At 57.2% G+C, this 12,969-nt stretch overlaps 1 protein-coding gene across 1 annotated transcript; it reads left to right on the forward strand.

The window, feature by feature from the left end:
• Nucleotides 1–795: 795 nt before the first annotated feature.
• Nucleotides 796–12,709, forward strand: NCLIV_028290 (conserved hypothetical protein; the record flags this gene model as incomplete). The annotated part of the gene is made up of 14 exons (XM_003883023.1): nt 796–4,623; nt 5,038–5,232; nt 5,894–6,001; nt 6,359–6,468; nt 7,046–7,160; nt 7,410–7,442; nt 7,931–8,035; nt 8,640–8,897; nt 9,452–9,589; nt 10,104–10,283; nt 10,736–10,979; nt 11,701–11,818; nt 12,076–12,132; nt 12,544–12,709. The coding sequence occupies 14 exons, from the start codon at nt 796–798 to the stop codon at nt 12,707–12,709; spliced, it is 5,655 nt and encodes a 1,884-aa protein (XP_003883072.1).
• Between the last annotated feature and the right edge of the window lie 260 nt (nt 12,710–12,969).

A 12,969-nucleotide genomic window follows, 5' to 3' on the forward strand; every position in this document is an offset into this window, starting at 1 on the left:
CAGCGAGCACATCGGCGGGCAGCGGTTTCCGTCCGTTCTCTGTTCTCCACGGAAGGTTTTTAGACCTAAATTTGCCACAGCATCGTCTTTTGGACAATCCACTCTCCCTTCTGGTGTGAACCCAGGGATAAGGCTTTCCCATTCTCTGCCGTTGCACCGTCGGTTTCGTGCTGAAAATGTACTTTTCTGGAGCCCGCCCGCCACGTGTGTACCGCGCTGACGCCTGTCTTGCATACGCTGCATGAAGTCAACACCTCTTCTTTGTTGGTAACACCCGTAGTTTTCCATCCCTTTCCACTCTTTTCTCTTCGGGAACGTCTTCTATATCCGTGCCGCACCGTCCGCCGCCTCCGACTTTTCCGTGCTCCCGGCCAATTGTCAGACCGTTTGTCTTGTCCGCTTCCTGGCCTTTGTCCGTTCTTTCTTCTCCAGGTTTGCAACTGATTTTCTCGTTTTTCTTTGGCCGTTTCCTTTCCCGCGAAGAAACTGACAGGGCGAGGCTCGCCATGCCCGTCTGCTGGGTCCAGTCTGCCCGAACTGCCTTGCTGTGCCACGTCGAGCGGGTAATCGCCGCTCGACGTTTTTTCCGCCTTTCCTTTCAGTCGTCCACACGTTCCAGGCCCTCTTCTCCAATGCAACGGAAATAGCCACGTATCGCTTGCTTTCCTGCCGGCGGTGTCTTCTTGCTGTGACCCTCTGCGACTTTGGCGCGTGCCGCCAGCACGAGACTTTCCCAACGGCGGACTGTACATACACTGCGTAGCACCGAGGGTCACACTTGACTTTTCCGTGGAAATGCATTCTCTGTTCAAGTCAGCGTTGGAGGCAGCGCGTTCTGTGTCCTCTCAACTGGATAAAACTTTCGAGGAAGCTGTCCGGGACACGGGCGAGCCTCGACCGCCTGCTTCCTTCAACTCTGCACGCCCATCTCGTCGTCGAGTTCCCAGTGATGGGCCTCAGAGTTCCGAGTCGAGGACCGACCTTCAACAGCGCATTCTTAACGCCCCCGCCTCTTCCCCTCATGGATATCCTCAGAGAAAACCCTCTGCGGGTGCCGCTTGTCCCGACGGTCGAATTGCCGGAGATGCATACAGCCCCGCTGCTAAGCAGTCGAAGCGCGCAGACCCCGCCTCTGCTGTAGAGCCAGTGGATCGGACCCCTGCCGCCGCAGGGATCGGGAAAGGCACTTTCGGCGGCGATGTCACCTCTGAGGATCTGCGGGCTCGCGCCCGCGAGCTGGGTGGCCACGCCCTCGAGGGGGTTGCCCGCTTTTGGGGGCGCATGCGCGAAGACGCCACCGCGGCGGCGCAGGCTGCTGCCGCGCAGTTGGGCGGAGGGACCGACGCCTCCCTGGAGGAGGCGGAGTACGAGAGAAGGAGGGAGGAGGTCCGCAGGCAGCGGAGGCGAGAGCGACTGATGCTTCAGGAACGTCAGAGACAAAAAAGGGAGGCCGAAGAGGAAGACGCACGCTGCGCTGAAGGGAGAGGAGAGGACGAGGAGGGCAGCAGGAGGCAAGAGGCAGAACACGGCGTGAATCCTCTCCAGGAGGACGAGGCGAGATCTCGTGGACTCGGGAGAGATGAAAGGACACAGGCAGCCACGGGACATTTGAAGGCCACCAGAGGCCAGACACAAGTCATAGTTATTCCCTCGTTTCCTTCCAGTCCGGCCCCCGCTTCTCTTCCGCCCCTGACCCCGCAGCCGCCTCCTCCCCCACCTCCCCTGCCTGCTCCATGCGACTTGCTCTCTGTTGAGCCTGTGCATGCAGATGTACACGGAACTCCTCTTGGGAGAGTGAGCAGCCGAACTTCAGGTGTTTCGGTGGGTAACGGAGCGACGACGACGCCGATTGTGAGTCTCGGCGATCCGCTGGGGGTCGTAGAGGGAGCGGGTCCGCGTGGAGGCGTCTCGGACCGGTGTGAGGAACCAGGAGAGGATCTGTTGTCGTCTCCTCCCCCGGCAAAAGAAGACGGAAGAATGGACTTTCTGGACTCTTCTCCTGTGCTCTCCAATGCCAACGATCCCTTTTCCTGCACGGCAGAATCTCCGTCACCCCTACTGCCTTCCGTCCCAGGCCTTCCTAGTTCCTTTTCTTTCTCTCTCCCTCTGGGGTCTTCTGGTTCCAGCAGTCGGTCGCGCTTGGCAAACGAGACGCTCACCGACGCCCTCACCAGTCCCGTTCCCGCTCCGCCTCTCGCGGGCGGCTCGATGCCCAGCTGCCGCTCTGGTCCCCTCTCTCCTGGTCTGCCTTTGCCTTCGCGGCCTTCGCCACGTCCCGGAAGCCCGTCTGGGGCCTCGGCGTCGCCGACTCCCGCTGAGGCTCCACGACCGTCTCCGGATCTTCCCGCGCATGCAGATTCCGTTGCACGCGCGCAGCAGGAGACGGAGGCGGCCTGGCGAGCGGCGGTCTGTGCGCGCGCGTCGGCAGCCGAGGTGTCTCTGGCGGCTGGCGCGGCCCAGGCAGCGGACGCGATTGCGACCTCGGCTGCCGGAGACGCCGCCGAAGACGCGGCCCTCGCCGCGTCTGCCGGCGCGACCGCGGTCGCGGCAGAGGCCGCTGGAGCCGCAGCAGTCGTGACAGCAGCGGCTTCGCGGGCGGCGGCCGACGCCGAGAGAGCAGCGGAGCTCGCCTCGATGCATGCAGAGCGTGCAAAGATGGAGGTAGCTAAGTTGGCGCGTGAGAGTCGGCGGGCGATCCAGGAGCTTTCGTGGGTGGGCGGGGGGGCTGGGGAGTCTCCCGGGGAAGAGCGGTGCTCGGGAGGTGGGGACCTGTCGAGAAATGCTCCAGGCGACCTTCTGGAGAGGCTGCAGGACGAGGCGACTCTGCGAGAAACGCAGGCGGCGACGCTGCGTCGAGCGGCCGACGAAGGGCGAAGACAAGTCGGTGAGATCTGGACGATGGCGGAGGAAGCCGCCGAGGCAGCTGAGGAGGCGAGCCTGGCAGCGAAGGAAGCGCGGGGAGACGCCGAAGCCGCACGCCAGGCAGAAAGCGGAGCAGACCGCGCCGCCTTCCTCGCAGCGCAGATGACGATCGAGGCTGCCCTCGGAGACAGCCCCTGTCTTGCCACACTCGCTGCAGGAGACCCGCCGACCGGGCGCAGAAGCCGAGCTGTCTCTGCGGGCTCCGGCCCATGTGGAGACGTTCGCGGCGCGACGGGAGGCGGAAGCGATGCATTTGATGAGGTCTTTTTACTTGCGGCGACTCGCGACATGGAGGCCAGGGTGGAGGGGGGAGAGCGCTCGGCGGCGGCCGCATGCAGCGAGCGTCTCCCTTGCCCACCGGCTGGCGACGGAGCGGCCATCGGAGGCTTGGCACGTGGAGAGATACTGAGAGGCGTGGGGATCGAGGCAGAGAGATCACTCGGGGAGAGGGCGGCTCAGAAGGAGACTGCGGGTTTGCCGCAGCCGCCAGGCAGCGAAGGCGAGGAGCCAAACAGCACGCCGCTTGCCGCATACGGGGAGAGAACTGTCTCCGCAGCCGCAGAGGCGGACGAGGAAGCATCTCCAGGTCGCGCACGGCACGGAGACAGCAGCGAGGAGTTGCCGACTGCAGATAGGAGACAGGGAGAGAGCGCGAGTGAGGTGGGAGACGCGAGCGCGTGGAGTGGCGATGCCACACGGGGCGAAGCCATGGCGGTGTGTGTCGCGCAGCAGGCCCTGGCCGGAGACGACGGAGAGAGACATCCTCGAGAAAGAGAGCCTGGGGAATCCGCGCAGCAAGAGAAAAGAGGAGACGAGCCGAAATCGCCCTCGGCTGCTGCTGAGGAGGAAGCACTGGCGGCGCCCGGCACTCAACACCCCGCTGGAGGCGACGGTGGGGGAAAGGAGACACGAGGAGACAACCTGCGGCCGAGCCCTGCGGGGTATCCGGATGGGAGGCGAACTGAGGAGAGAGGCCGAGAGAGGGAGAGGAGCTGTCTTTCTTCATCGTCGCCGTGGCTTTTGGCCTCAGACATTTCAGGTGCATCTGGCGCAGGGGAGGCGTTGCCGTCACCTCGCCGAGAGCGTTCATCGCCGGCTTCGGTTCCTCCTGATCTCGGAGAGAGTTGCGTGCCGACATGTGCGGGCCGACAGCCCGTGGAAGAAGCGGAGGCGTCTGCCTATGCGCTTTCCAGAGGTGCCGTCTGCGCGTCGCCAGCGAGCGGCGAAGTGGACGAGCCACCTCGCGCCCCCGCCTCGCCTTTCACGTCCACAAGGGCCAACCCCACAGTCTCTCAGACAGCCGCACCCGCCGCTGCGGCTTGGGCGGCTGACGCACTGCATGCAACTGGGGCTCTGGTTCCGCGACCAGAGGACGTCTCTTCTGTCCAGGCAGGAGCGGCCTGCGCGACGCCTGCGGGGACATCTGCGCCGAGCCGAAACGGAGACACCTGCGGCGCCTTGGAGGCCGACGGGCCCGTCGCGGAGGACGGCGCGACCGCGTTGGGCCCCAAAGGAGACAGTTGGGAGAGCCGCTTTCGAAGGCTGGAGGCGCGGATGAAGGAGCGGGAACGCGAACTGGAGGAGACACTCAGACTGCGGGAGACACAGCTCCACGAGAAGGCGACGCAGCTCGCGTCCTTTATGGAGGGCCAGGCGGATTTTGAAAAGAGGCCGACCGTCGAGCAGCAACTGCGACGACAGGTCAGGCACGGTTGGCCCTTCTCTGGTCTCCAGGAAAGAGACAGGAGATCTGAACAGACACCTGTTGCAGAGATCCAAACGCTTGCGCGAAAAAAGGAGCGTGTCTCGCCAACAGACACAGGGATGTAGGCCCCAGGACGTTTCTGTCTCCCCATGCATAGATCTTCCGCTTCTCACTCTTTTTTGTCACCGGTGTTCATGGGGCTCCAAGAGAGTCATACCAGATCCCAACCAAATATTTATGCATACACGCAGCCCTTTGCATATATATATATATATATATATATGAGTGTGTGTGTGTGTGTGAATATTTTTTTTGTTAGTTTGTGTATGTTGCGCGTATCCTCGCCTGCGTCTTCCATGTTTGTCTTTTGTTTCTTCTCTCTGTGATTTCCCGTTGGTGTTTCTCGTCAGGTCGCGGACCTCGAGCAGCAGACCGCGAGTCTGCTACAGACAGTTGACGCAGTGAATTCGGAAGCGCGCGAACAGAGACGCCTCGCCGAGGGCGCGCGCGCTGAGAAGGACGAGATGGAGCAGGAGGCTCAGCGTCTGTCGCGCCGAGTGGCGCAGCTTGAGCGGTCCAACAAACGCCTGAGATCGGATCTCCAGGTGGGCACTTCAAACTTTCTCTTCCGCGCGTCTGTGCGGGCGGCGCGAGAAGCGACCGCTGTGTGTAGAGCGTCCCAAGGCCTGCCAGGCGCGACGAGCTGGGACAGCGACGCGCGAAGAGGCCTTAGACGCAACTGAGAGTCCCAGGGCACGTGTCGGGTGGAAGGGGCGTGCGCCCCGCTTCCGGTGGCCCCGCTCCATGCGTCTAACTCCGTTTAGCCCTCGCTCTGTGTGGGAGGCGGGCGGGGCGCGCGGGTGTCTCGATCTGACAGCGGCAAGCGCGCCTCGCTCGCTGTCTCCGCGCCTCCGCCACTCCGGCTCTCGCGCGCCCCGAGACGCGGTTGCTTTCTGCCGCCCAGCAGCGGGGAGAGGTGCTCCGGGTGCTGTTTCGCGCGCTTCGGAACGTCAGAAAAAGATGTGACCGTTCTCATTTCCACACACACACACACAAAGACACATGAATATGTCCGTAAATCCTCCACCCCTCTTTTTCTCCTTTATACGCAAACAGACACGTGGCTACATGCACATACATATATACATATATACATACAATATGTAACCATATATATAATTATATATATAATTATATATAAATAGAAGCCTGTATGCAGGGGACTGGAAGCAACGAGGAGAGTGACTGTGTTGGGTTTTTTCTTAGACGATACGCGCGGAACGAGATACGCTGCTTGCGAACAACGAGGCGCTTTCGAAGAAGACTTCCAAGCTTCAAACGCAGGCTTATCGCACCAGCGAAGCAGAGACCCAGGTGAGAGTGCTTCACGTTTTTTTCCTTGCTCCGCCTCGCAAGGCGGCTCTTAAACTTTCTGTGGATGGTTCCCCTCTGGAGCACGGCCTCATGCTTGTGCTCGCCATCTAGACTTTGCGGCCTCTCTTTTGCCGCATCTCTCTGACGAGCCATCTTTTGTTTCCAGAAAGTTTCGCTTGAAACGGGAAACACCAGGCTCTGACCCTTTCCCCTTCGTATCCCGTCTCAGCTGCCTTCCAGCTTTCTCTCCTTGTCCGTTTTCCCTCCCTCTCCCTCGCTCCTTGTCGTCTTTTCCTTGTTTCATCGAGCTTCTCTCTTTTCGTTCTCTCCACGCCTTTCTGCGTTCACCCCGCTTAGCTACAGGAACTACGCGAAGAAAAGGGATCGCTGCTGGAGCGGCTGCAGTCAGTTGAGACCGAGCGACAGACGCTGCAAAAGGATCTTGAGAGTCTCCACCGTCAACTGAGGTAGGCGCGCCTCGTCAAAAAGAAAAGGCATCCGTGAATTCTTCGGCAAATGAGAGGCGAGTTCAACACGGTCCTCGCTCCACATCACCGCGCTCCCGAAAGGCGCGAAGAGGCGCACACACGCGACGGTCGACCATCGACGCCTTTCCGATACAGAGCTGAGTGTGCCGCCAGCTCTCTCTACCTACGCCTCTCTCCATGCAGATATAGCCGATCTACGTCAATCTCTATGTCGACATCTAAACTACACATCGATATCTGTATATCTTGTTCGTCCACCGCTATCTGTGTCATGCCTATCTCTACATCTGCGCCAATCTCTACATCATTTTTCACCTCTACCTCCACATCTATCTCTGCCTCTATATCTACATGTATGCCTGTCTATCTGCATTTATATGTGTATCTGTGTCTCCCGTTGTACGTAGCAGGTGGGGAAACATACACGTCTGTTGACACGGTTCCGCGGTTAGGACACGCAAGGCTCTCGCGTTGCGTGTGTTTCCGCAGCAGACTACTGCACGGCGACGCAAACGTCCAGTGTCTCGGACATTTTGTTTCCGTTTTTTTTCTCTAGAGATGCGCAGACGCGGGAGGAAGAGATTCTCAAGAAGCACGCGGAGGCGCTAGAAAAAGCGCGAAGCAACGCCGAGCTCCTGTCTGTCAACAGTCAGCTCCGGTCTCAGCTCGAGGTCCGTTTTGCTGCCCTTTCCTGTTTCTGGTTCCTTAGCGTCCCACGACAAATACACATTTACAACTCCATACAAAAATATATATAAATTTATATAAATACAAAGTCGTACAATCAAGTGACCGTATGTGCTCCCGCATGTATAGGCATATATATATATATATGTAGTTAGATTTACTTCCGCAAGGATGTAGGTATATGTATTTCTACATGCATGTAAGGGTATGTTTGTGTGCACGTTTTTATTTAGGAAGTGAAGCTTCCAGTGAGACTCTGTATTGGGGTACGCACAAAAAGGCAGGCACCGCATTGTTGATTGCAGATCTGAAGTATGTAAAGGGATTTTTCGGCTTAACTCGAGGACGTATGCGGCACCGCAAGACGTCCTGGGATGGCGCCGACCCGCTGTGCCTCAAAGTTGACAGATGAGTTTCCCCGCACTCGAAAGCGGCGCTCCTCGCGATAGTGCGAAAGCCGATCTCCGGAGAGAACAAACTTGTGTCTTAGGCTTGCAAGTAGGAGTCCGGAAACAAGGGAACTCGCGGGGGTTACCGAAAGAGAGAGAGAGAAGCGAGAAGACGCTTTTATCTCGTCTCGTTTCCTCACTTCTTTAGAATTCTGTCCCTGGCTGGCGTTTTTGGGCGTCCCCTGGCGCTGTCTCCGTCCTTGCGCGAGGGACCGTGTGGGGACACGCTGCGTCTTTCTTTCTCTCTCACAGAGGCATCGCGTCACCGTGTTGCGTGGACTTGCTTTGCCGTTTTCTTTTCAAAGGAGCGCTCGGCTCAGCTCCTCGAATGCGAGAGACGCAGCGAGGCGAAGGAGACATACCTGCAAGGCGACATCGCGGAGATGAAAACCAAGGTCGAATCACTCGAGGTAAGCCACACGAGGCTCTCTGTGTCACGTCTCTTCTTCTCTGCGTTTTCGTCTCGCACCCCACCCTTCTCCATCTCGCCCCCAAAACATCTCTGCGTGATTCGAATCTCCACGTGTCCGCCGTCGCCCATTCGCCTTCACTTCTCTCACTTTGTTTCTGTTCGCGTGAATCCCACGTCTTTCACATCTTTTCGTGACCTGTGTCTCTCGATCACCACCCCTTCCTCTACACCTCTGTCAACACCGGTCTCTAGGGTCCGTCGCTGTCTATGTCCATACTGATCTCTGTGATTTCGGTACATCTCATTCTATGTCTTTCTCTCTGTGTCTAGAACTCAATGTCTCGCTCTCTCTCTGTATACGAAAGACCCTAGACAGAGAGAATCTGCCTACTTCTATTTCTCCCATTTGCCGTGCCTCTCTTCGTATCGACACGCGATATGCATGCTAAATATATGTATGTATACACATGCATCTGCTTGTGTTTCTACGCATGCGTAGACGTTTAGCACAGAGGTGTCTGTTGGCGTACGCGGAACAGACCCCGCGGTGGAGCGGGTGTAGGCTCGTCAGGGCGACGGTCAAATTTTTTATGTTTTTTCAGACGGCGCTGGCGACGTCGACCTCCCCGCTTCTGTCTCGCCTCGCCGCCGCCGAGCGGCAGGCGGCGGCTGCTCGAGAAGAAGCTGCGCGCTTGTCTGTAGAGACGCGGAAGACAATGGAAGGGGAAATGGAGGAAATCAGAAGCCGCGCGGCGGAGGAGAAGCGCGTCTTGAGCGAACAGATTGAGCGGCAGAAAGCAGAAATCGACAGGAAAGATGCAGAAGGAAGAGAGTTGCAGAGACAGCTGGAGGAGGCACTGGTGAGAACCCGTCGCGGCGACGCTTCGAACGAGCACAGAAGGGCCCCTCTTGAGCAACTTCAAACGACGTCGGCCTATATACGGAGAGAACGGCTGTTTGGCCATTTTCAGAAGAAAAGAACAGTGGCTCTGCGGGGATCCACACACACAAATTAGGGACGCACGCGTAGAGGAGGCGCAGAGTTTGAGTTGCTTTCCGGTTTTTTCCTTCGCGCACGCGCGACAAGAGGCGTTTCCACTTTGCTCGCCTTCAGAGAACACGAACGAAGGGATTTGCGACAGAGCCATCCTCTCCAGGTTCCTCGCAGATATTCCGTGTATGAAGCAAGAGGAGAGGGGGACATGAAGAGAGCGGAGTTGAGGGAAGGGACAGAGAGAGAGAGGATAGAGAGGGAGACCATGACGAAGTAGACCGGCAGGAACAGTTGGAGAAGGCGAGGGCGACGGAGGTGTCGTTTGCCTCCCGGAAGTGACCTAGAATGCATTTTTGAGTCTTCACTGGATTCCAAAACCGGCCTTCTGCCCTTTTCTCCGCGCCGTTCCGTCTCACGCAGAAACTGCAAGAATCTGCCAAGGCGGCAGCCGACGGTGCGGTAGACGAGGCGACGCTAGAGGCGCTCAGAGTGATCCAGGCCGACCTCCAGGAGCAACTGCGCCACGCGCGCAACCTCTTGAAATCAAAAGACACACAGGTTCGGCGCTTCTCGGTCTTCCCGTCCGCCTAGCGCCTTGGCACAACTGTGCTGCTTCACCTCTCCGCTTCGTCTCTCTACCTCTGTGTGTGCTTATGCCTCTCTACATGCCTTTCTCAGTCTACGTGTATCTATCAGTGTATTCCAGAGGTCTAACTATCTATCTTTCTATCTATCTATCTATCTATCTATCTATCTATCTATCTATGCCTGTCTATCTATTTCTATCTGTCTATCTATCTACATCTTCATGTATCTACCCGTCGAGCTCCGTATATCTCGCGCTTTATCAATCACGCTGCATGGGAATATGTGTATGTTTCGTGTTCTCTCGAGACCGTAGATGAGCCTGTGGATAAGTTTGTCGATTTGGTGTTCGCGGGACGTGTCCGGTGGAATTTGGGAGAGGCGCAGAGTCGCTGCTTTTCTGCAAATCTCTGGAACTCTGCCTCAACACGTGCCGAGCCTCGTTTTGAACAGTGTTCGTGGAGTGCTCAACTGCTGGGCTGTTCAGGTGGACGCTCTCCGAGAAGAGGTTGCGGAACTTCGCGAGGAGATTCGAAAGGAACAAGAGCGAGAAAGCCACAATCTGAAAGACGAGCCTGCAAAGCACACCGGAGAAAAGACACAAACAGACGAAGAAGAAAAGCGAGACGAGAGCCGGGAATCGATGCATGCAATTGGAGAGCTTGAGGTGAGAGAAACTGACGCCGAAGCGTGAGTGCTTGACCCCACTTCTCGTTTGCCGTGCAACTCAGGACAGATGCTCCACCGAAAAAAAGCTGACGCAACTGCGGCCACCATGATCGTGTCCTCGTCTCAGCACATCTTGCTACGTCCCCTTTCTCCGTTTTCTTTTTCTGTCCCCTTTCTCCGTTTTCTTTTTCTGTCCCCGTTCTCCGTTTTCTTTTTCCGTCCCCTCTCTCCTTCGGTTGCCTCCTCTCTTCTTTCCTGTCGTCTTCGTTCGTCGCCCCGCAGTGTGTCTCTCCGGCAAATCCCTCCCCCCCACCCGGGTAGGCCTCGAACCGTTTCCCTGGCTGCGTCCCGAAGGCGGCGGTCTCTTCCGGGCGGTCTCAAAGGACCGCTCAGCGTCTTGCCTCTTTCCTGCACTCTTCCCTCCGAAAGTGTCTCTTCTTCTCGCTTCAGGCGGCGCACCCAACCGGAGACACACAGGCGCACCCAGAGCCTCCGCATGCAGGCTCCGCGCGGCGCGACGGAGAAACCCCACACGCCCGACAGGGCATCGGCCTCGCGCTCCCTGCCGCAAGGATCGGCGGGGGTGTCTCCGAAACGTCGAGCGACGACCTGTCCGCGCGGTCGTGGGCGTCTGCTGTCCGTCGATCGACGCTCAACGCCCAGACTCTGGCGGCTCTGCACACTCGAACTTTCGGTGAGATCTGCGACTCGTGCGGAGCAAAGAAATGACGTATCTCTCTCGTGGACGGAGAGACCCAGAGCACCAGTTGCGCACCTTGGAACGCGGAAAAGGGAGTTAGGGTCGTCTCGGATCCTCGCAGCAGGCTCAGGCGAAACACCTCACGCGGACTGAAAACCGGTCGCTTGGTTGTGTGATGAGCGAAGAAAAAACCGACATCAAGCCGACTTGTAAACTGTGCCTCTGTCCAGAGTAATAAACGGGGGGGTTTTCGCGTCACTTAACGTCAAAAAAAGTCCGGCCGGTGGCGAATCCGATACTGGAAAGACGGGCAAGAGCGCCTCTGCGAGGCGCCCGAGCTGCCTGTGTGTTCGACCTTTCTTGGGCCTCTCGCGGCTCGCTTCAGAAAGACGAAAAACCGCTTTTCTTTCCTGCCTCGCTGACCCCCATCGGACTGTTTTGCCTCGAACCTCCTCGCTTCCTCGCCCCCACTCTCTGCCCTGGCTTTTAGGTCTCTGTCATCCTTTGTCTCTCCCCCCTCTCTCTCCTTTTACTTTCTCTTTCTCCTTTTACTTTCTCTCTCTCGTTCTCTCTCTCCATCTACTCTTTCTCTTTCTCTCCATTTACTCTTTCTCCTTCTCTTTCTCGCTCTCCCCTTACCCTTTCTCCTCTCCCTCTTTACCCTCTTGCTGCCTCTGCGCAGATCGGATGTTGGGTTTTCGTTCTTTGCTTTCAGGAAACCAAGTGAATCGACAGGTCGCGGCGCTTCAGGCGGAGCTACGCGTGACGGTGGAGCAGCGCAACGCCTTCGAAGCGCAGTGCGAGCGGCTTATGCAGGAGAAAGAAAGTTTGAGGTCCGTTTTCGTCTCTCGGGTGGCTTCGCGCTTTTTCTCGCCTCCTCTCACTTCCTTTCGCTGTGACTGGGCGCCTTCATCTTCTGCTGGAATTGGGCGTGTCCTGGAAAGCGTCATTCGGGATTTCCCGTCTTCTCTTCGAGTTCGCGTGCCCGTCTTTGTGTGGATTTCTCTCCACCGTAAAAACCGGTTCGCCGGCTTTTCTGACGCTTCAAACCGTTGCGCCCCGGACTCCCTCGCTTTTCTTTGTTTCGCAGTGCTCGAATCGAACAACTCCAGTGGACACGCGGCGGCCCCGGAACAGAAGAAGAAAAGTAAGTTCTGTTTCTTCTTTCTCTCTTTCCTAAACTGTTCTTTTGCGCGTCTTCTTCTCGCTCCGTGTGAGTTCCTTCGCGAAGGCCGCGAACGCGAGAGATGTCTTCTTCCTGGTCTAAAACGTTTTTGTCGAGAAGGTGCACAGAAAACTCGCGCGCAAAGAGAGAAGATCTGCGTCTCTCGCGCAGGTGTTCATCGCAAATCGTTTCTGACTAACGGCGAGAAGGGAAGTGTCTGTCAGAGACACGAGGTCCAGCGCGTCGTAAACACTCGTCAGAGACAGCTTTCGATCTGGAGTCGCTGCTCCTTCCACACGTGAAATTTCCGCTTCTCTGTTCCGCGCGATCCGTCCGAGCAGGCCCAGCCGACGACCTGATGCGAGTGTGGAAAGGGTGTGGTCCTCTTTTCAGGCTAGAGACCGCAGCGGAACTGATCGGAGAGCTCCAAGACGAGCTGGAGGAGCAACAGGAAGTGATTCGCATGTACAAAGAGCAGGCCGAGGACTACGCGAGAACTATTGCAGCGCTACAAAATCAAATCGACGAACAACGGAACATGTCGCCCACAAACGCCTGAAAGACAGGGCGACAAAGACCACGAAACAGCTCGTCGAGACGTCTACAGATATATATTTACGCATGACCAGTCGTGCATATTCACAGGGATACATTCATACCTAGGCATGCATATATATATATATATATATATATATATATTTGTAGAGTTGTTGTATACGTGTGCGTATAAATACGTATATATACGTATATCTATGTATATATGTATGTGAAGGTACTTTTTTTGTGGGAAAGGCACGTTCCGGAGGTCAAGAGAGCAGG

Source organism: Neospora caninum, chromosome VIIb, assembly GCF_000208865.1.
Source record: "Neospora caninum Liverpool complete genome, chromosome VIIb".
NCBI lineage: Eukaryota > Apicomplexa > Conoidasida > Eucoccidiorida > Sarcocystidae > Neospora > Neospora caninum.